The sequence below is a fragment of the Nesoenas mayeri genome (genome assembly GCF_963082525.1).
Source record: "Nesoenas mayeri genome assembly, chromosome: 26".
Classification (NCBI taxonomy): Eukaryota; Metazoa; Chordata; class Aves; order Columbiformes; family Columbidae; genus Nesoenas; species Nesoenas mayeri.
Window position 1 is genome coordinate 5,309,890 of NC_137552.1, and position 22,894 is coordinate 5,332,783.

Below are 22,894 nucleotides of genomic sequence, written 5' to 3' on the forward strand. Positions count from 1 at the left end.
CAGGGCCCGGGAGAGCCGGATGTCCAGGGGAGAAGCGGCATCCCTTGGGGGTGAGGCAGCGGGGGATGGTGGGGGGGGCCGGGACTCTGCGCTGCGCCCAGCCCGGCCTCCGCGCCCCTCCGTCCCGGGGCCGCCCCCCCCGCCCCATGGGCGGAGCCACCGGCCCCGCTCCGCCGCGCGGCTGCAGCACCGGGAGCGGCGGCGCCGAGGGCGCTCGGGCCGCTCCAGCATGGGCGCTCGCCCCCTCCTCGGGCTCCTGCTCGCCGCCTGCGCTGGCCTCCTGCTCCCCTGCCCCAGCTGCCTCGCACGTAAGTGGGGCCGCAGCCCCGGAAGCGGCGGCTCCGCACTGCGGGACCGCACCCGCCGTCCCGGCCCCGCACCCCCGAGCCGCCCCGGCTACCCGAGCGGCCCACGGCTCCCCCGTTCTCCCGGGCATCCCCCATTCTCCCCCGGGCATCCCCTGCCACCCGCCGGGGCACCGGTCCGCGTCGTCCCCAAGGTCACCGCCGGACACCGGGCATCCGGGGCTCCCCCGCGCCCCGCTCGGGCCCGCCCCGCCGCAGCCCCCGCACCGACGGCACCGCACCCGCCCGAAGGCTCCGGGTTGCCCGGGGGCGCCCAGTGGTGCCCCGGGTACCCTCCCCGGTGCTCCTCATCTCCGCGCCCGGTGAGGCCCCGTGTCCGGACGCCCCGGCGCGCGCGGGCGGTCCCGCGGGACCCGGTCGGGCTCCGCCAGCACCTCGGTCAGCGCCTCCGCCCCGGGACTGCACCGGGCTTGGTCCCGCTCCCCGGGGCGGGAGGGGCTTTGAGGCGGCTGCCCGCGCAGGGGGAAGCGATCCTGGCATCACCGAGCGGCTCTCTGCGGCCCTTGGCCCCTTCCCCCGGGGCCGGGGTGACGCGGGGACCCGGTGGCTGCAGGGGATGGAGATGGGGGACGATGCGGGGAGAGGGTGATGCGGGCAGGGGGTGATGCAGCGTGGGCGCAGCGCCTCTGCCCCTGACCCTGCAGTGAGGGCTGGGGGTGCAGCAAACTCTCCTGGGCTCCCTGGGTTCCCCCCGACCCAGCCGGGGGGGTCTCTGCGAGGGGCTCCCGACCTCGGCCCCACCGGAGTCCCCCCTGCAGATGCCTCCGGTATTTGCACAGCCCCCCTCACCATCCCCGGCCTCCCACGCGAGACCGTGGCCCGGCGGCTCCCCCACGCGGGGCGGGGCGAGGCGGGGCGGGGGGGTCCCGACGCCCACGTCAGTGCAGAGGCGGCTGGTGCGGGCGGCGGGGCCCGCAGAGGTGTGTCAGCTCCGCTGCAGTGGGAGGGGAGAGCGGGAGCCGGACCCGCCACGCCACGGCCCGCAGAGCCTGCAGGGTCCCCAGAGCCCCCGGAGTCTGCTGGACCGCGCCGGGGGGCGCTGCCGTAGGGACACCGCCCAGTTCTGCACCCCGAGCCCAGCCCCCCACCCCTCTCTTCCCGCAGGACCCTGCTACGATGAGCTCGTCGCGCCCCTCTATTCCTCATCCATCGGTGCCTCCTCCAGATACAACATCTTCTATTCAGCCAGCTTTGCCCGGCTGCACAGTGAGTCCCTCCACAGGACTGGGGTGCAAATTGGGGGGGGGGGGTGCCTCTGGTGCAGTCTTGCCTTGCATGGGGCTGAGGGGTCCTTGGGTACCCACAGCAGAGCCCTCAGCATCCCCAGAAGCCACTGGCTGAGCTGCTCCCCCCACAGGCACCAGCGGTTGGTCCCCCGACCCCCGGGACAAGCAGCCCTGGCTCCAGATTGACCTGATGCAAAAGCACCGGATCAACGCGGTGGCCACGCAGGGGACGTTCAACACCTATGACTGGCTGACACGCTACATTGTGCTCTACGGAGACCACCCCACCAGCTGGAAACCCTTCTTCCAGCAGGGCAGCAACTGGGTAAGGGGGTATCCAGGGATTTCTGCGGGATGGGGTCCCCTGGGGGGAGCAGAGCCCCCCAGCGTGGAGCGGGGTGCTGATGGCAGCCTGTTGTCCCCAGACGTTCTTTGGGAACGTGAATGAGAGCGGGGTGGTGCGGCACGATCTGCACTACCCCATCCTTGCGCGCTACATCCGTATCATCCCCGTGGCCTGGAACCCCCGTGGGAAGATTGGGCTGCGCTTGGGCCTCTACGGCTGCCCCTACCGTGAGTACCCGGTGGCTGTGGCCAGCTCCTGGCTCCGGCACACCCCAAAAATGCTTTCCCAGAGGGGATTGTCTCCAAGTGGTCTGCAGTCATTAGTTCTGGCGTAAACCACAACAGATAAGAGCGTTTGCCGTGCCAGGGCACCTGCTGCTGCGGGCGGTGATGTGTCTGGGGCTGTTCTCCTGTCCCCAGGGTCCCACGTGCTCTATTTTGATGGGGATGATGCCATCTCCTACCGGTTCCGAGCCAAGAGGATCAGCACCCGCGAGGATGACATCTCCTTCAACTTCAAGACGCTGGAGCAGGACGGGGTGCTGATGCACGGAGAGGGCTCGCAGGGGGACTACATCACGGTGGAGCTCAAGCAAGCCCAGCTCCTCCTGCACATCAGCTTAGGTGAGCTGGGTCTGGGGGTCTAGGGGGATGTGAGACCTGGGGGGGCCATGGCTGAGGCTGCCCGTCCCCAGGCAGCAGCCCGCTGCACGCCAGCGAGGGCCACACGACAGTGGCCGTGGGCAGCCTCCTGGACGACCAGCACTGGCACTCGCTGCACATCGAGCGCTATGGCCACCACGTCAACCTGACGCTGGATGGGGAGGTCAAGCGCTTCCGCTGCCGCGGCACCTTCGACCAGCTCGACCTCGAAACCGAGGTGGGTCCAGCAGGTGGGGAGCAGCCAGAACGCTGATGTGCAGTGTGCCCTGGTGAGGGGTTGACCCCCCTCTCTCTGCACCCCAGATCTTCTTTGGGGGGGTGATCGACCAGGACAAGCAGCACCTCACCTACCGGCAAAACTTCCGAGGCTGCGTGGAGAACATCATCTTCAACGGGGTCAACATCGCCGACCTGGCCCGGCACCGGAGACCCAACATCCGCTTTGAGGTCCAGCCCGGGGGGTGGCCCCTTCCCCAGGGGTCCCATCCCTGCTGTGGGGCGACCCTTTTCCTGGGGGACAGCCAGGTCCCCAGGGCCACGTTCCCCCCGCGGTGGGGTGACACAAGGCCAGCAGCAGCCGTGCTCGGCTGAGTGGTGCCACATCGACCACACAAGGTCGTCCCTGGCCTGGGGCGCCCAGCACTGCCAGGCAACGGCATCGAGCGGGAGCGATGGGGGCTGTGGGGATGGGGGTGTCTCCCACCGTGGGAGCAGCCCCTCCCTCACCGCCTCCTGCGTCCCTCCCAGGGCAGCGTGGGCCACTACTGCCAGGACCAGCTGAACAACCCCATCACCTTCGCTGGCATCAACAACTACGTGAGGGTGCCGGGGATCCCGCGGAGGAACCGCCTGGCCGTCAGCTTCCGATTCCGCTCCTGGGACACCGCCGGGCTGCTGCTCTACACCAGCTTCGCCGACCGCCTGGGCTCCCTCGAGGTGATGCTGAGCGAGGGGCAGATCAACGTCTCCATCGCCCAGCCCGGCAAGAAGAAGCTGGAGTTTGCCGCAGGTGGGCTGGCGGGCTGGCGTGGGGCCGGGGGCTGCTCTGGCAGCGGTGCCCCCCCACGCACCCTCCTGTCCCCACGCAGGGCATCGCCTCAACGACGGCTTCTGGCACTCGGTGCAGCTCGTGGCGCGGGATGGCTCAGCCGTGGTGACCATCGACGATGATGACGGTGCTGAATTTCGGGTGGCGCATCCCTTCCAGCTCCGCACTGGCAGCCAGTACTTCTTCGGAGGTGGGCGGTGGGGCAGGGGCTGGGGGCTATAGGTATCTGGGGGGGCTATGGGTATCTGGGGGGATGCTCACCACGCTGTGCCTTGCCAGGCTGCCCCAAACCAGCCTCAGTCACCGGCTGCCGGTCGAACCAGACGGCCTTCCACGGCTGCCTGCAGATGCTGAACGTGGACATGCAGCCTGTGGACGTGGAGCTGATGGTGCAGCACCGGCAGGCGCAATACTTCAACGTGTTCTTCAATGTCTGTGGCATCACCGACAGGTATTGGTTGGGACAGCGGGTGGGTGGGGGCGGGAGGCTGTGCCGGTGCTGAGACAGGAGCCCTCTGCGCCCCCAGGTGCACCCCAAACCTGTGCGAGCACGACAGCCGCTGCGTCCAGTCCTGGGATGACTTCATGTGCATCTGCGACCTGACGGGGTACAAGGGGGAGACCTGCCACAAATGTGAGCATGGGGTCTCACGGGCTGGGGGGCACAGGACGGGCACCCACAGTTCCTCCCACCGACCCCAGCCCCGTTTCCCTCTTCCAGCCCTTTACAAGGAGTCGTGCGACGCTTACCGGGTCAGCGGGAAAACCTCAGGGAACTACACCATTGATCCGGATGGCAGCGGGCCGCTCAAGCCCTTCACGGTGTACTGCGACATCCGAGGTGGGGGCGGCAGGAGGGAGTGGGGGTCCCTCTGCCCGTCCCCCCCAGGGATGAGCCCCTGCCTGTGTTCTGGGGCAGGATGACGGGGACAGGGGAGTCCCAGAGGGCTGGTCCTAACACCCCCCCAACTCCACAGAGGACAGAGCGTGGACCATCATCCGGCACAACCGCCACTACGTCACGCGGGTGACGGGCTCCAGCGTGGACCAGCCCTACCTGGGCGCCGTGGAGTACTGGAACGCCTCGTGGGCCGAGGTGTCGGCGCTGGCGAACGCGTCCGAGTACTGCGAGCAGCGCATCGAGCTGCACTGCTACAGCTCCCGCCTGCTCAACACCCCCTGTGAGCACCGGGGGGAGCGGGGCTGTCCCGTGGGGCTGTCCCGTGGGGCCGTGCCGTGGGGCTGTGCAGTGAGGCTGTGCCGTGGGGCCGCGTCCTCACCCTCCCCTGTGCCCGCAGCCGGGCTGCCCTTCAGCTTCTGGATGGGCCGGAACGACGAGCGGCATTACTACTGGGGGGGCTCGCGGCCGGGCATCCAGCGCTGCGCCTGCGGGCTGGACAAGAACTGCGCCGACCCCAAGTACTTCTGCAACTGCGACGCTGACCACGCGCTGTGGTGAGCGGGGGGGCCGGCGGCACCGGGGGTGCAGGTTCTGGGGGGTTCTGCGAAGCGGCAGATCTGCTCACGGCCCCTCCGACGTGTTGCCGCTTGCAGGAGGACGGACAAGGGTCTCCTGACCTTCGTGGACCACCTGCCCGTCACCCAGGTTGTGGTTGGGGACACCAACCGCTCTGGCTCCGAAGCCCAATTCCTGCTGGGACCCCTACGGTGCTACGGAGACCGTGAGTGACCGGACCCGCTGAGAGTCCCCTGCCCACGGGGGTCCCCTGTGTGTCCCTCACCACCCCTCCTGCTCCCCACAGGCAACACGTGGAACACCGTCTCCTTCAACAGGGGCGCAGCCCTGCTCTTCCCCACCTTCCAGGCCAACCACAGCCTTGACATCTCCTTCTACTTCAAGACCACCGCCCTGTCCGGCGTCTTCCTGGAGAACCCGGGCACCCGAAACTACATCCGCATCGAGCTCAACAGTAGGGGCGGGCAGGGGTCTGGGGGGTGGCGGGGCTGGGGGCTCCTCCCGACACAGTGTCCCTGCAGCCACCAGGGACGTGGTGTTCGCCTACGACATCGGGAACGGGGACGAGAACCTGACGGTGCGGTCGGTGGTGCCGTGGAACGACGACGAGTGGCACCAGGTGAAGGCTGAGCTCAACGTCAAGCTGGCGCGGCTGCGCGTGGACAAGCTGCCCTGGGTGGTGCGGCCGGCGCCCCCGCAGAGCTTCGTCCGCCTGGACTTCGACAGACCCCTCTATGTCGGTGAGACCCCCTGGCCGTGTCCCCGTGCCCCCAGGTCCCCGTGTGCCGCAGGGCGCTGAGTCTCGGCCCCGCTGCAGGCGCGGCGGAGCACAAGATGCGCCCGTTCCTGGGGTGCCTGCGGGCGCTGCGGATGAACGGGGTGACGCTCAACCTGGAGGGCAAGGCCAACGAGACCGAGGGGGTGAGGGTCAACTGCACCGGCCACTGCCAGGACCCGCCGGTGCCCTGCCAGAACAGCGGGACCTGCATCGAGCGCTACAGCCACTACAGCTGCAACTGCAGCATCTCCGCCTTCGACGGGCCCTTCTGCAACCACGGTGAGGGGCTGCGCACGCCCGAATTGAGAGTGGGGGGTCCGGGCGCTCCCGTCACGCTGTGGGTCCCCCCTCTGCAGACATCGGCGGGTATTTCGAGGAGGGCACGTGGGTGCGGTACAACATCTTGCCGATGTCGCTGTACGCCGCCCGGGAGTTCGCCAGCATCGTCAGCAGCCCCTGGCAGCCCCTGCCCGGCTACAACCTGACGAGCGAGGAGGTCAGCTTCAGCTTCAGCACCACCTCGGCCCCCGCCGTCCTGCTCTACGTCAGCACCTTCGTCAAGGACTACATGGCCGTGCTCATCAAGGATGATGGTGAGGGTCCCCCAGAGCCTGAGGGAACTCCCCGAGGTCCACAGGCCACACGGGACCCTCCTCCACCCTCCCCAGTCCTATGGAGGGGGTGGTCTCGCCCCCCAAAGCCCCGCTCTGCCCACAGGGAGCCTGCAGCTGCGCTACCAGCTGGGTACCAGCCCCTACGTCTTCGCCCTCACCACCAAACCGGTGACGGACGGGAGACCCCACCGTGTCAACATCACCCGCCTGCACCGCACGCTGTACACCCAGGTGTGGGGGCTGCGGGGCTGGGAGGGGGCCCAGGCAGGGTGGGAGGAGGTTCAGAGGATGCTGATGCCATGCACATCCCTCCCAGGTGGATTATCTCCCTGTCATGGAGCAGCAGTTCTCCCTGTTCGTGGACAGCAAGCTGGACTCCCCCAAAAACCTGTACCTGGGGCGCGTGATGGGTGAGTTGGGTCCTACTCCCCCCATACAGGGCTCTCCGGGGTCTCCTCTGCCTCTGCCCCGGAGGTCCTTGCCCTCCGCGGGGGATGAGCCTTCTCCTCCTGTCCCCCCACAGAAACTGGCGTCATTGACCCCGAGATCCAGCGCTACAACACCCCCGGCTTCTCCGGCTGCCTCTCTGGGGTGAAGTTCAACAGCCTCGTCCCCCTCAAAGCCATTTTCCGCCCCACCAGCCCCCTGCGGCCCTACAGCATCCGCGGGGAGCTGGTGGAGTCCAGCTGCGCCTCCATGCTGCCCCTCACCACCATCCTCATCCCCCCCGAGATGGACCCCTGGTACATGGGCACAGGTAGGTGCTGTGGTGGGGAGGGCTGCGGAGGGGGGTGCCCCTGCGTGAGAACCCAGCCTCAGCCCCTCGCTCTGTCCCCGCAGAGTTCCCGCACGTGCACGACGACGGCTGGATCGGGATCATCATCGGCTGTAAGTGAAGCCCCCGGCCGGTGTCCCCCCACCTTGTCCCCCCCCAGCCCCTCACCACCTCCTCTCCTCCCACAGTCATCATCTTTCTGCTCCTGCTGCTGGGGGGGCTGCTGGTGCTGCTGTATTTCTACTACCACCGCTACAAGGGCTCCTACCACACCAACGAGCCCAAAGCCATCCAGGACTACGGCGGCGCCGCCAAACCGCTGTCGGTGCGGAAGGACCAGAACCTGCCCCAAATCCTGGAGGAGGCAAAAGGGGACTAAGGGGGCCGGGGGTGGGACGGGCTCGCAGCCCCCGCAGCTGCCCCGGGGACGCAGCGAGCGTCGCGGGACCAAAGGGCCGAGCGCACCTCAACTGCCAACACCCGCCACCGCGCAGACCGACCGACACCTGCTCCCCGCGGCCGCCACCGACCCGGCCCCGGAGCGCGGCCACCGCTCACCGAGCCCCAGCCCCGCTGGCCCCGGGGACACCGGCGGCCCCCGTGCCGGGGACAGGCTGCTGCCAAATCCTGCCCCGCGCTGGCGGGAGCCCAACCGCCCTCGCACCGGGAACCACGCCAGGTGCCCCCGGTCACCGCTGTCCCGTTAGCGCCGCCCGCGCGTAGTTTACCCGCTGCTTCGCTCGCTTAGCCAGAGCCATGACAGTGCGATACCTCGCAATAACCCGCAATACCACGCGATAACCCGCAATATCACGCGATATCCAGCCTCAGGGCACGCCGAGCAATATTTTGCCCGCGCAGCCGCAGCCGCTGCCGCGCATGACGCCACCGCACTTTTGCTGAGATGCTGCTTTCATACGATCAGGTACGGATCCTTTCTACTTTTCTTTTTGTTGTGTTGCCGGATATTCTACTACACTCTGATTTTTTTATTCTCTCGGTTTGTATAAAAACAACAAAAACCGCGAAGGGAAGCTCGGGGCGGGCGTCACGTTCCGTTCCGCGCGCCGGGTGCGTGGTCTGTAGTTCGCTACTTCTCTGTACAAGGTGCTGATCCCGCCCGTTACCTCCAGCGCAGGGAAAACTCCTCTTCACTCGTTGTGTTGTGGTTAAGACGACGTTACAGAAATGCATTTATCTTCCCCCGAGGCCCAGCTCCACTGGGCCCTTCATTTTAAACAAAGAAACCAACCTGTTTTGTTGAATGAGATGTGAAGATGCTCAAATAAAGGCAGAATGACGGCGTTTGATGCTCCACAGCCTGGGGCAGCAGCTCCAATGTCCCTGCTGTGGCTCAGCCGCACCTGGGAGAGGCTGAACTGAGCCAGGTGGCCACAAAGGCCACCAGCATCGTGGCTGGTACCAGCACTGGTGTGGCCAGCAGGCCCAGGGCAGTGACCGTGTTGGGACCTGGGGAGCCCAAACCATGAATCCTGGGGGCAGTTTTGTGCCGCTCCCCCGGGTGACAGAGACCAAAGCGAAGACGTTCGCTACCACTTTATTGTGACAAAGGCTACAAGCCATGTTAAAGTGCATTATTAACCGTCAACAAACCACAGACACAAGCTGGGCATAGTGCAGATACAGCCGAGGTGGCAGAGGACGCTGAGTGGGGTCGGGGGAGTGAGGGGGACGGAGGTGACAGGGGACAAGCGCCGCTCCAGACAGACCCAAATGCCTCCAGTCCCCAGGGGGGCATCACAGACAGCAGGGACGACAGACGGACGGACAGACAGCCTGTGGTTCCCCGAAGGAGGAGGGTCCCTGGACAAACACTGCCCCCCAAAAGGGGGTGAGGGGCTCCTGCCCTCCCAGTGCCACAGCGGGGGGGGCTGCGGGCAGCATACGTGGCTTCTAATGGACATCCCCATCCTTCCAGGTCACCGCAGGCCCTGCTGAGGGAAGAGCCCCCCATCCAAAAACATCCCTGCAAAGGGACCCCAGCCCTCTGTGGCCCCTCCAACCCCGGAGTGGAACACAGGGCCACTTGAGAATTAGTAAAGTGCTTTTTTCTTTTTGCACGGGGTGCTAAGGCCAAACCTCCCCCTGCCAGGGAACATTTCCCCTTTGTCCCCAGGGCCGGTGCCACAAACCCCTCGCGGGTCCCCGAGGAGCCACCCCCGGGTCACCACAGACAGCGACAGGTTCGCTGGGCCCCGTCCAAACCTCCGCATGGCAACACCCAACAAACACCAACAACAGGTTCCATCGCTTTGCGGGGACCTTCCTGACGTCCCCAACACTTCCCACAAAGGGACTGTCCTGGCAGAGGAGGGTGGAAGAACCAGCTCTGGTACCGTGTGGTCGGGAAGCACCTGCCTGTCTCCTGCTCTGGGTGCAGCCCCAGATTCCCCCCCCAAAAAACTCCCTGGCAGAACCGTCCCCACACCAGCACAAAGGGCCGGGGAGCAGCTGGGGACAGGCACGAGTCACCCAGCCACCCCACGGCCACCAGAAAGGCTGGACGGGCTTCCCCAGGGCTCCTGCTGCCTCTGCATTCCTCTTGTGCTTTGCAGCAGCACCCGTCACATCGTCTCTGAGCAGCTCAGCGCTGTCCCCTACCCAAAGTGACATTTTGCATAGTGCTGCTGTCCCCAGCCCCACCACCGTGCCATGGCTGGGGGGTCTCTGTCCCCCAGCCAGCTGGGGCAGAAGGGAAACAGAAGCTCAGTGGCAGCAGCCTGGGGACCGCTGCGGCCACCTCTCTATGGCTTCCAACCCTGTCACTGTCCTTGTCAACATGACAAAACAAGCAGCAAGAGGTGGCACCTGAGGGCAGAGCCTGTCCCAGGGGACAGGGCTGGAGGGGAGCACCAGCCCCTCTGCCCCCCAGGTCTGTCTGCAGGCGATACCTCGCTCGCTCTTGTTCTTCCAGCCATCAGCAGAAGATGGAAAAACACCGAGAATTCACTTTTCTTCAAGCCCCAGCAGCCGCGGTCCGTGGGCTCCATCCAGAGCCAGGTGCCGGAGCCCAGGGCTGGAAAAAGCTGCTGGCCCGGCAGCAGCCGCTCGTGGTCCTGCCTGAGTCCCTCTCTGGGCGTCTGGATGGAAAAGCAGCGCTCGTGACACACACAGCAACGGGAAGAGCAGCAGTCATGTCAGCGGGAAGCAAACATGGCATCGCTTATAAGGTGCAGCAGCGAGGTGTGCTGGGCACAGCACAGCCTAGATGATATCAGTCTCCCTCTCTATGCCGACGTACTTCAGGGCATCTGCCTGGCTGTACCTACGAGATAAAGTCACAGCTGCTGTCACCACCTCCCGCCGTCCCCACAAACGCACGCACAAAAAGCGGGGTCACCCGAGCACTTCTCGGGGTACCTGTAATCAAAGAAGAGCTCCTCGCCTGCCTGGATGGCCCTCTTGGCGAAGATCCCGATCCGGTGGTCTCCGTTCACCATCACAACTGCAAACAGAGAGACGACGTGAGGGACGTGCAGCTCCAGCACAGGGCGGATCTCACCGCGCTCCTGCCCTGCCTGGGAGCTGCCGAGCCCGGGGCCACGGTCCCCGAGCTCCAGCAGCCACCTGGGTCTGGATTTAGGGGTGATGAGAGGTCTGGAGCATCTTTACAAGGAAAGGCTGAGAGAGCTGGGGCTGTTCAGCTGGACAGGAGAAGCTGAGAGGGATTGGATCAGTGTGGTGGGTGTCAAGAGGACAGAGCTGAGCAGGACCCCAGCGAGGTCTGATGGGCAGGGATGTCTCACCTTTGGCATAGCAATTGGGGTTCACTGAGTGATTGGCAAAGCGGATTTTATTTCCTTTGCGGGTGGCGTCGACAACAAAATCTATTGAAAAAAATAAAAAAGAGAGAGAGAAAACTGCAGTTAAAGGCAGACCCGCCACTCGGCCGACCCTGCCCGCCAGGACGCCCAAATCTCCTCCACCCCTTCAGTCTCAGTTACCGTTGTTGAGGTTGAAGAGGAAGCTGGACATGTACTTGTCATAGACCTTCCCCCGCCGGTCGGCTTCATCCTGTGAGATGAGCTGGAGAGGGAGAAGCAGGAAAGGCCTTGAGGTGCTGGAGCGAGTTGAGAGAAGGGAACGGAGCTGGTGAGGGGCTGGAGCACAAGTGTGATGGAGACTGAGGGACCTGGGGGTTCAGCTGGAGAACAGGAGCTGAGGGGAGACCTTCTGATCTCTGAACTGCCTGAAAGGAGCTTGGAGCCAGGGGGGTCGGGCTCTGCTCCCCAGGAACAAGCGCCAGGAGCAGAGGAAACGGCCTCAAGTTGCGCCAGGGGAGGCTGAGGTTGGATTTAGGAACAATTTCTTCCCCAAAGGGCTGTGGGGCATTAGAACAGGCTGCCCAGGGCAGTGCTGGAGTCACCAGCCCTGGAGGGCTGGACAGACGGACAGGAGGTTCTCAGGACACGGGGTGGGTGAACGGTTGGACTCGATGAGCTTGAGGGGCTTTTCCAACCAAAGGATGAGCCCATGGCCAAGCTGGGGACATCCCGCTGTCCCCACTGGACCAGCAGCCATAGGATGCGCTGCCCCAAACACCGCCCCCGAGCACAGGGCGCAGCAGCACCGACCTCACCGCAGTACTCGGAGATGAACTCGTTCTTCTGCACAGACTCCTTGATGAACGTCCCCCAGCCGGCCACATCCGACGGTGCCAGCAACAAATGCTGGAGTGAAAAGGAAACGGTTGCAGTCAGCAGGACCAGCACCCCCGCCCAGATCACAACCCCTCTCCACCTCCTGCTGCGCACAGCAGGGTTAGGGCACCGTCCCAGTGTCACCAATTTGCACCTTTCTCTGCATTTCGGTCATTTTTACATGCTGTCCTTTGCTGTGACCAGCAGAACTGAAGACTTAACCCTCCTCTGGAGTCACTTTTAGGCTCCCGTGCTCCCCCCCGTCCCTCACCTTTTTGAGCCCGCGCTGGATGCTGCAGTTCTTGCAGGACACCACCTTGCAGTCCCAGTGCTCCGAAGCGCCGCAGGTCAGGCAGAGGTCCGGGTCGCACTCCCGCACGGCGAGATAACACGGGCACTGCTTGGTGTTGCACTGGGTCTTGCAGCGGCAGCCAGGGAAGCGGTTCTGACCTGCAGCAATGCAGCCCGGGGGTTTGCACCGTGAGGATTTCTCCAGAGAATAGAGGGGCCGTGCAGCGTCCCTGCCCCACAGGAGCTTCTACTGAGCCAGGTCTCACCTTGGCAGGCACAGAACTAAGGCTGTCCATGACCAAGGGATGCATGGGATGCTGGTCTGGCTCTCGGGACTAATTATTCTATGATTCTATACTAAAGGAGGGGAGATTCAGACTGGACATGAGGCAGGAATTGTTGTCCCTGAGGGTGGTGAGAGCCTGGCCCAGGTACCCAGAGAGGTGGTGGATGAACCATCCCTGAGACACCCCAGGCCAGGCTGGACGGGGCTCTGAGCACCCTGAGCTGGTGACGATGTCCCTGTCATGGCAGGGGGGGCACTGGATGCGCTTTGGAGGTCCCTTCAACCCAAGTAATTTTATGATTCTATTCTATGATTCTACGAATTACGCGCAGTTTAAAAACAAACTGCTTGGATCACGCAAACGGAACAGATCAGCACAGAGCACCTCGGAGCCTGAACCGGCTCCCGCCCCCCAGCCCAGGTTTGCTCCTTACAGTCAGGGTTGCACTGGCAGAACTTCTCACAGAAATTCTGAGTCATGATGCAAGGGCAGGAGCTGTCACAGGGGTGCTCGGGGTGGTCGCAGGGCTGGTAGTTGTACACCTGGGTAGGCGAGTTATCTAGAACAAGAGGAGAAACGCCCGGATTAAAAGCTGCACACTGCAGGATGTCTAAAAGCAGCACTAACGGTGCTGGAGCTGAGACGGTGCAAGATCCCCTGTGCCTGCAGAGGGCTGGGAGCCCAGCAGCACCCAGACACAGAGCCCTGAGCAGCAACACACGGCAGATAAATTACAGCAGGGCTGCACGCCAAACCTCAGCCAAACGAGGGCGTGGGGAGGGCAGCAACGCCCGCTCGCTGCGCGAGTCGGAGCCAGAGAGCTCAGTCCCATGGGCAGGTGGGCACGCAAACCTCGCGTGACGCGGCCACGGCAAACGTTACCTTTCTTCAGCTGAATCTTCCTGCAGTGCGCAGCCCAGAGCCTGCAAGGGAAGCAGAGCGGGGCTGAGGGGACACGCGCCACGGCTGTTCGGCACGGCCGCGAGATGCCAGCGGGACCGTCTGCAGCTTCATGCATTAATAACCACCCGCCGGGCAGAGAGCAGAGAAAGATGAGAACGAGGCAGCTACAGCATTAGTTATTTAAGGCGTATCGTAGAATCACAGAATCATTGTGGCTGGAAGAGACCATCAAGATCATGGAGTCCAACCGTTCCCCCACCCCTGGTGCTGCCTCATGTCCTGAGAACCTCATGTCCGTCTGTCCAGCCCTCCAGGGCTGGTGGCTCCAGCACTGCCCTGGGCAGCCTGTTCCAATGCCCCACAGCCCTTTGGGGAAGAAATTGTTCCCACATCCAACCTCAACCTCCCCTGGCGCAACTTGAGGCTGTTTCCTCTGCTCCTGGCGCTTGTTCCTGGGGAGCAGAGCCCGACCCCCCTGGCTCCAAGCTCCTTTCAGGCAGTTCAGAGATCAGAAGGTCTCCCCTCAGCCCCAGGGTGACAGGCAGGGACCAGGGACCAGCACCCACCCAGCACCAGCAGCCCCGCGCAACAGCAGATGGGAGTCAGATGGGGATTACCAGGAATGCTTTGGCACAAAAAGCAGTGGATCTGGTTGCATTTCAAGAACAAAAACAAGCTTGTCCAATACTTGCCTGTGCTTCCTTTTCTTCTTCTGGGATGGATTCATTAATTCGTTGGTTGGCAGTTTTGTTATAAGCGATTCTTTCACTGCAAACTGAAAGACCTACCAAAGAACAGAAGCAAAAAGGAAGAATTAACTTCGGTCTACTCAAGTTTTTATCTAAAGCAGAGAGACGGTGCAAACAAGCACACGCAGTGGGGCTCCTGGTTCTTGCACCAGTTCTGCTCCTGGTTTCGCTGCCCATGGCTGATGCTGCTTGTCTCACCTGGGAAACCAGCACATCCACCCAGGCAGAGCACCCAGCATCACACCAGGCAGCAGGAGGAGGATAAAGCACTGAGCATGCAGGGGGCTCATTCTGCAACAGCAGCAGTACAAGCTAACAACCTTGAATTCCACAAAGCCTTGACGCAACATATTCCTCACGGTGGTTTGTGGCAGAGAAGGAAAAACAAGAAGCAAACAGCGGCCCAGCACCGCAACGCTCATCCTCGCCCAGCACCCACCTGCTTGCAGGTCTTGGTGCCCAGCAGCCTGGCGATGGAGCAGAAGTTGTTGAAGTAGGTCCCGTGGAAGACGCGGAAGAGCGATTCCTCGGCTCCCGTCCACTCGACGGGCTCCTGCGGCGTCTCCACCGCGAAGAGCTGCGAGGAGGCCGGGCTCAGCTTCTGCTTGGTGGGGGTCTGGCAGCGGGAGTTGGCCTCTGGTGGGGAAACAGGGACGTCAGACCGAACGCTGCCCTGTGCCGCCTGGGGACGAGGCGTCGCGGGGTGTAATTTAGGGTTCTGCTCTAGGGGGAGGTTGAGCGCATCTCTGGGGACACGGGCGGGCGTGGTGCTGGGCCTGATGTCTCTCGTGTTTAAGTCCAGCTCTAAACATCAGCTCTGTTTGCTGACTCTGAATCCCAGAGTGTCAGGGGTTGAAGGGCCCTGGAAAGCTCATCCAGTGCAATCCCCCCATGGAGCAGGAACACCCAGATGAGGTTACACAGGAAGGTGTCCAGGCGGGTTGGAATGTCTGCAGAGGAGGAGACTCCACAACCCCCCTGGGCAGCCTGGGCCAGGCTCTGACACCCTCACCATGAAGAAGTTTCTTCTCGAATTCAAGTGGAACCTCCTGTGTTCCAGTTTGCACCCATTGCCCCTTGTCCTGTCCCTGGTTGTCACCAGCAGAGCCTGGCTCCATCCTCCTGACACTGCCCCTTTCCATATTGATCCCCGTGAATGAGTCCCCCCTCAGTGTCCTCTTGTCCAGCTCCAGAGCCCCAGCTCCCTCAGCCTTTCCTCACACGGGAGATGCTCCACTCCCTGCAGCATCTTGGTGGCTGCGCTGGACTCTCTGCAGCAGTTCCCTGTCCTGCTGGAACTGAGGGGCCACAGCTGGACACAAGATTCCAGATGCAGCCTCACTAGAGAAGCTCCACACCCCACACTCCACGCGCGGGACGCAGGGACAAGGCAGGGCCAGCCCCAGCTGCGAGGTGCCGCCTGCCCTGCGAGAAAAGAGGGGTGTCCCTGCGCTCCAACCCTACCCGAGGAGCTCGAGGCCCACTCATTGCCGGTGTCTCGGTCGCTGTCGCCCTCCCTGGCCTCGGTGACGGTGGACGCCGGGGCGTTTGAGCAGGACGCTCCCACCACGTGGTGCCTCCGGCGGCGCCGGCCCGAGCACTTGGACCTGGGGTTGTGCAGCGCGGCGAACTCCTTGGCTCCTTCCTGCGGGCAGAGCGGAGGACGAGGCACGTGGTGGGTGCAGGGGACACAGAAAGGCTTTTCTACAGGCCTTGGGACAAGCCCTGCCCTGCTGCCACCAAGAGAACGGGGAAAACCCACCTCGTGTGGTCACCTCAAGTGCGGAGGCGCTGCCAGCACCGCACGTCCCCACTTTGCTTCTCTCGGAACTGCTGCCCAAAGAGGCTCCTTGTCCCTGTCCCTCCACTCCGCAGCCCCATCTCTCACCCGTGCAGTGATGTTCTATCACCCTCTGCTCCCCAGGACACCCCGTAACCCAACACCCCCAAACGCACCCACCTCCCCACAGCCAGCTCTTCCCTCTGCAGCTCTCAGCCCCACTCACACATATTACTGAAAATATCACTTGTAAAATCATTCGAGCCTTCCCCACATATGCCAGACTCCCTTCTCAGCGTTTTTAACCCAGGCTTCATTTCTCAAATGCTGCACTGAGCTCAGGGAAATCATTTCTCCCTGCAATTTCCCATCTGCTAGCTACAAAATCAGACTTCGCTGCAGATTTGCTAAACGACGCATCTGCTATGGTCTGCAGTTGGATCTGCGCTCCCCACGAAGCCAACGAGGCTGAGAACTGACTCTGAAAACTCCTCGAGGTTGGGAAGAGGACCCGCAGGGCCCCGCAGAGCAGGGCTGGCGAGCCTGTGTCTCTCCTGGTTTCAACAAGCAGCGACACGAGAGACGTACCAGCCAGAGGAAACAGTCTGCTCCACACGGATCCGGCTCGATCTTGGTCTCTCTGTTCTTCCGTTTGTACACATTAGGAGTGGCGTGAAAAGCTGAAAAAATAATAGTTACCTTTACTATTAGCATCCTCTAAGGGTTTCCCCAACTGCTGCAAGAACAGGGACAGCAGAGCTCAGGGAAGGTGAGGGGGAGTCACTGAGATGCCCCAGCAGTGGGGACCCCCCGGCCACCCCTAATCCAACCCATTCTGGACACTCAGCAGCGCTGGGGGTAGGAGAGGCCATAGGAAGAAATCTGCTTTCAGATTGAAACAATAAGACCACAAGATCCTAACAGTTTAATAAATAATTCACTGGAAAAAAAGAGTCCTGTGACTTTCCAAAGAGGTCCAACAGCTGAACCAGGATCCCAAAGGCTTTTGGGCAGACAAACCGCAAGAACGTGACTAAGATGAAAGCTGAAAGTTCCAGTGAAGCAACAAAACACAGGGGGGGCACGTCCAGACTTTTGGAAGTGAAACATTCATCCCTTTCCCCTGATGAGCTTCTGCAAAGCGAGGGTACCGTCTATTTGCAGCGGGATTTCTGGCCCATGCTGCCAGGAGGCTCAAAGGCGGCGCGCTGAGCAGCGGTGACAGAGAGGGGACGGCCACGCAGGTCGCTTTGCCATCCATTTGAGGCCAAGAGCGGAGCCGTCTTTACAAAAAGGCACCTGGGCAACCTGTCAGCTCCTAGAAAGCTCCACCGCCAAGCTCCGGGGAGGCACAGACACTCAGCAAAGGCGTATGTATAGAGGTATGGAGCACCCAGGAAAGCAAACGAGGAGGAGAAGGGCTCTAGGGAAGCGTCCGGCCGAGACTGCACTTACGATGCAGGAAACAGTCGTATTTGAAGCAGCGGCGGCAGAAGAGGGTGTGGAAGGAGTGCAGGGACTGCTCCCGCTGCACCGACTTGGCGCAGGGCCCGTCGATGTTGGGGGTGCACTGCGGCGGCAGCACGTTGGGGTCCGACACCTCCGTCAGCTCCCGGTACCTGTTCCGCAAAGAGAAACGCTCACAGATGAGCCTGTTTGCTAATTCAAGGCGTTTTACACGACTCCACGATAATCTGGGCCGGTGGGGACGCCGGCCTAGACACCTTGAGGCTAAACTAAAGTTTTTAACGCTCAAAAAGTCACTCTGCTCATGGAGCCTGCAGCAAACTGAGCTCCGCTTTCTGCTCAGTGCTGTTTTCTGAAATACATAAATACATAGAATCATTTCAGTTGGAAGAGACCCTCGGGATCATCGAGTCCAACTCCAGCACTAAACCATGTCCCTGAGAACCTCATCTAAACGCCTTTTAAATCCTTCCAGGGATGGTGATTCCACCACTTCCCTGGGCAGATTGCAGCTGTTGCTAACAAAGGTATCGGAGAAGTTCAGTAGGGATCTCCTACCTCTCTTTCATATCCTCTGGGAAGCCGTATTCAGGAAACATCGATGAAATAGCAGTGAAGATCATGTCATTTGGAAACCGCTTCTTTGAACACTTCTTGTTACCTAGGAAGAAGAGATAATCCCTCGGTTAAGCTGGATGGGAATGCGTGTTTCCTTCTCCCACAAGAGCAGTTCCAGCAGGCGTTCAGGGCTGGATTTTAAGAGGCTGAAAGTTAATCCCATGCACAACGAATAAACCTTTTGTCCTGCACCCAGGCTGAGGCATTTCCAGACACAGTATCGATGGAACTACTAATAATTTCTTAAGGACCACTCCTACTTATTTTTACCAAGGCAGGATTTGCAGCCGATGCTTTTCTACATTTACAGCAGGTCCTGGTATTTGTGCTACCCGTATGGCTACAAAACAAAGGCAAAGACAAAACTCCCAGTCAGCAATCCCTGGGGTCACGCAGGACATGTGAAAATCCCACAAATCAAAGCCTCGTCGTGCAGCAAGAGCTGCAGGTGCACAGGAGAGGGCAGAGGAACATTAACCCCTGGAAAACAGGGAGGGATTTGAGGAGATTCACCTCCCGCAGCAGGATCAGATCTACCTCCACACTCACCGACAGATGCTTTGCCAGACCGGCACTTTAAAACCCCCAGGAGCAGAGATCCCGCAGGCTCCTGGGGTAACAAACACCCCCCTGCTCTGCTAATCTTGCCGTGAAATCATTTTCCAGATGACTCATCTAAATTCAGCTTTACGCCGATGATTTCTTATCTTGTCCACAGGGGACAATGAGAACAACTGATTTCCCTTCTGCCCGAGCAGAACTCGCCAAGCTCATTAGTGCCCTTAGCCACGCATTCATATAATAATAATTAATATAATAATAAAGAGCAATGGTGGGAGAGCGCTGGGCAGCCCCTTGGGCATGGCAGGATGGAAACATAGCCAACAAATCCCTAATTTCTGTGACCAAACCCACCTTCCGCTGCAGTTCGCTTTCTTTTCCTTGTGACCGGCAGCTCCTCTTTCCCATCCTCCTGTTTACCCTCAGAATCGTTGTGGCCTTCCTCTTCCTCGTCCGAGTACTGATTAAGGGCGTTCACCAGCTCCAGGAACACGGCGTCGCTGATAAGGACTGACCCCGAAATCATTTCTGAAGCACAGAGATGTGAGCCAGCAGGGTAAATCACAAACCCGCCGCACGGTACTTTGAGCAACTAGAACCTGCCTCGCTGTTTTGTGGGGATAAAGGGGATTTTTTGCTTTAAGAGCTCCCACAGAAAAGCTGGTTATTGCTGCCACCTTCTGATTTCTTAACTACTTTAACATGTTATTTGCAAAGGGACAGTGCTGACTGCTCCCAGGTTACCTTCCTCGCCATGAACCTTCCCATCATAGTTGTTAATAAGCTCTTCAATGAAAGTTTCGTCTTCTTCCTTCACCTCGTCTCCCATGTAAGGGATATTGCACAGCACGGTTTCATCCTCCACCTGAAAAACAAACAGGATTTAACTCAGAAAAGCAGCAAAAAGAGGCTGCGCCTCCCAGCTGAACTTTCAGCTGCCTCATCACCGTTATCCCAACCCGGCACCATAACTCCGAGCCCTGACAGCGCAATTTGCTTTAAAGAAGAAAAGCTGCGCCTCTGAAGCTCAAAGAAACTCAGAAACACACACATTGCCAAGAATAACAAAAAGCCAAAAATCGTCAGAGGTTGTGTTGGAGGAACTGTGAGAAGCAAACCAGTAACTCACAGCCAAAACTGAGGACAACTCTTATATTAACCACAGAAACAAGGACATGGGACCTTCACCAAGCCACCCACGCACCCCCAGCTTATTTAACCAATAATCTTAACGCCACCGCCCCAAAATCCCCATTTAAATCACTCCCCGCACTTTTGCAATGGAGAAACTGGTCCTCGGTAGCATCCTTACAGTGAGACCAGCAGGATAATTCAGTTGCAAGGGGAAGGGCCTGCCTAGGAAATAAACATTTCCATTTAAAAAGGAAGAAAAATCTTAAAAAAATAAAAGGAAAAGATGTATTCACTCCTTGGATGGTGTGAAATAACGGTGGCCCTACCAGGGAGCCAGGTGTAAAGGAGAGACCGGCTGGGTAAGACAGCGTGGATACAAGCCTGGTTTATGGGATTCAATGATAAAAGCAATTAAAACAACACTATCTGTCATCTCCTGAGCAGACATTGTTTGAAACAAGAAGGTGTAATCGCTCCACAAGCACGTAACAATTGCACGCTGACCGCACCAAGGCCACATACCATGAAATTCTGCTGAAGAGGGGACCAGGAGTACATGATGGGCACCAGCGCCACTGTGTTCAGGGTCCTCATGTACAGCGTCTGGCTTGGAAATCCTGGGAAAATGCTCTCAACGGTGCACTGGAATAGGAGGAAAGAGAAAGGCAGTGAGGAAAACGCTCTTTGGGACAAACAGCGGAGCCCTGGGGTCTCTCTTTCACAAGAAAAGCTTGTTTTCTTCTTTTTTCCCCCCATTTCTGCATCTCAGAAGATGCTGGCATAGGACAGCACACACTACAATGATCCTGCAGCCTCACAGCTTCCTGCAAAGCCCGGCTGGACTCCACCAGCTGCCGCCGTGTCCGTGCTCCCTGCACCTGCTTTAGGAAGGGGTGTCCGCTGACGGGCTTCATCAGCTGCACCGGCTGCACTCGCAGCTTCTTCCAGTCCTCGTTCAGAATCTGAGTCTTTTCATGGACCTTCGCGAAGTTGGCCACAAACAGAGCCTGAAATGAGAGAAAGCGGCGCTCAGAACGTTAGGAAAACACGCTGAGGACACAAAAAACCCTCCTGAGAGCACATACACAAGGCAGGGCATTTCAAATGGGTGATTCTGGTGAGAAATAAAACTGATTAAACTCAGTGCTGGCACAAAACTGGGCTGAAAATCTACCCAGGGGCTCTTGAGAACTCCAGATTCCAGACGACTGCTTCTAAAATCCCGAAACCCACCAGCACCGAGAGGGAAATACATTAAAGAACAAGTGGAAACAAGTCCTCCCGCTGCAGTTATTGATGCCACAGCTGGTTTTCTACCTACAACAGACACAGAGCGCGGCTCGAGGCTCATAACGGAGCGCGAGGAGAAGTCATACATCTTCCAACTGATCCAGCATGCAATTAAAATACAGCTCATCAATTCGCAGGACAGAGCACCCATCAGACAGCCCCTCAACCACCACAAGTGAAGAATTTAGACAATGTCCTTTCAGCTCGAGCTCCCACCGTTATCTCCGTACCTTGGCTCCCATGTTCGCCTGGAACCTCTTGAGCTGCCGGAGGCGCATGTATTCAGACTTGACTTTTCTTTTCCAGTATATAATGCACTTTGATGTTGGGGGAGTGGCAAGCTCCATTTTTCTATAAAAGTACGGAAAGAATAAATAGCAGAGAATGGAGAGCTTAAAGCTGTAAACAAGGGCTATTAGGGGGAAAAAAAAACCCTGCGGATTTTAAATGCATCACAAGAAAAAATAACTGCGCAAAACCGCGCTGGAGCTGGTTGTGGAGCGCCCGCGGCTCGAAGCGCACGGGGAAGCCGGGGGGACCGTGGGAACCGGCGGCTCCTGCCCGCCCCGACCCCCCGAGCCCGGCGGGCAGAGCGGGGGACGGAACGCACCGCGGCCCCGGGCCCCGCTGCACCCCGAGAGGCCCCGGGAGGGGCTGCTGGGTTCCCGGTGCCCCAGCCCCGCATCGTCACGGCCCCGGGGGTTCCCAACCGGCCCCCTCCGCACCGGGAGCCGCAGCTCGGCTGTGCCCGTGACCCGCACCGGAGCGGGCCGAGGCCGCTTGGACACGGGGAACGGGTCCCCCCCCGCCCCGCGCGGCCGCTGCTCCCCGGGCCCCAGGGGGCACCGCGGGTGACCCAGGGACACCCAGGGGGACCCCCGGCCGCTCCGCCGCCGCCGCCGCCGCCGCCGCCCCCTCCCCGCACTCACTCCTCGGCCATCGCGCCGGGGGAGGCCGCGCGCCCCTTGCGCAACCGCGCCTGCGCCGCTGCGGGCCCGCCCCCTGACACGCCCTTATTCTGTGGCCACGCCCCCTTTTCTGCGGCCACGCCCCTTTTTTCTGCGGCCACGCCTCTGGACACGCCCCTCATGATGCAGTCACGCCCCCGCTCTGTGACCACGCCCTCGGGACACGCCCTTATTCTACGGTCACGCCCTCCCGCGTTGAGGCCACGCCCCCACCGCGAGGCCACGCCCCCACGCTGCGGTCGCGTCCCCGCTCCGGTGACTCCGGCCGTTCTGCCCCCCCGGCCGGGGCCGCGGAGCGCGAACAGGCGGGCCCGGCTTCCCGCAAGACGTGCGTCCCGTATCGCTGCGGGACGATGGGGGACCGGTCCCCGCGGCCGGGCGGGCCCCTGGCTTCCTGCGGCGGCGCCGGACAGGAAGCAGCTGTTGGCGGCGGCTTTCCTGCTGCGGGGGCCCCGGCGGCGGGGAGCGGGCGGTGCTGCGTGCTGCCCGGCGGGGGCCCAGGCCTGCCCCTCCAGCCCGGCGGCAGCTCCGGGATGACTGTCCGAGGCGGGGGGCCCCGCGGAGGTGACCGCGGGGGACGAGCCGGTGCCCGCAGCCCCGCATCCCGTCCGAACCCGCAGCCGGTGCCTTCGGAGCTTCGCTGAGTCAGGCATTGGCTCGGGAGCGGGCGGGCAGCACTGGGATGGGCCAGGGACCGGGATAAAGCCCCGGGCTCAGCCCCAGCCCGGCAGCAGCGGGCCCGGCGGCGGGAGGATGCTCCTCGGGGTGCGGCTCCTCGGCTGCCTGCTCCTTCCTCTGCTCCAGCGGGGTAAGGGCAGCCCGGACTCGCAGCCACCGGGGCCGCTGCTGTGCGTTGCAGCATGGGGGTGTCTGCACGGAGACGTCCAGGGGGTC

The 22,894-nt window shown here is 61.3% G+C and overlaps 2 protein-coding genes across 2 annotated transcripts; one reads left to right on the forward strand and one right to left on the reverse strand.

The window, feature by feature from the left end:
- Positions 1-229: 229 nt before the first annotated feature.
- On the forward strand, positions 230-7,670 carry CNTNAP1 (contactin associated protein 1; the record flags this gene model as incomplete). The annotated part of the gene is made up of 24 exons (XM_080359776.1): positions 230-308; positions 1,470-1,571; positions 1,723-1,916; positions 2,017-2,164; positions 2,357-2,560; positions 2,632-2,816; positions 2,903-3,046; positions 3,347-3,608; positions 3,688-3,837; positions 3,927-4,098; positions 4,175-4,281; positions 4,369-4,488; positions 4,625-4,828; positions 4,946-5,102; positions 5,202-5,329; positions 5,411-5,578; positions 5,646-5,864; positions 5,942-6,181; positions 6,259-6,495; positions 6,620-6,747; positions 6,833-6,926; positions 7,040-7,273; positions 7,357-7,404; positions 7,480-7,670. The coding sequence occupies 24 exons, from the start codon at positions 230-232 to the stop codon at positions 7,668-7,670; spliced, it is 3,915 nt and encodes a 1,304-aa protein (XP_080215902.1).
- A 1,173-nt stretch (positions 7,671-8,843) lies between these two features.
- On the reverse strand, positions 8,844-22,003 carry EZH1 (enhancer of zeste 1 polycomb repressive complex 2 subunit). The gene is made up of 20 exons (XM_080359825.1): positions 21,962-22,003; positions 21,263-21,383; positions 20,621-20,749; positions 20,265-20,384; positions 19,353-19,473; positions 18,963-19,136; positions 17,988-18,090; positions 17,418-17,581; positions 16,551-16,642; positions 15,647-15,827; positions 14,622-14,818; positions 14,126-14,217; positions 13,413-13,453; positions 12,964-13,089; positions 12,224-12,402; positions 11,887-11,982; positions 11,257-11,338; positions 11,059-11,139; positions 10,673-10,757; positions 8,844-10,577 (listed from the first exon to the last, which is right to left on the reverse strand). Exons 1-20 carry the CDS (start codon positions 21,970-21,972, stop codon positions 10,517-10,519), a joined length of 2,256 nt encoding a protein of 751 aa, XP_080215951.1. The 5' UTR covers positions 21,973-22,003; the 3' UTR covers positions 8,844-10,516.
- Between the last annotated feature and the right edge of the window lie 891 nt (positions 22,004-22,894).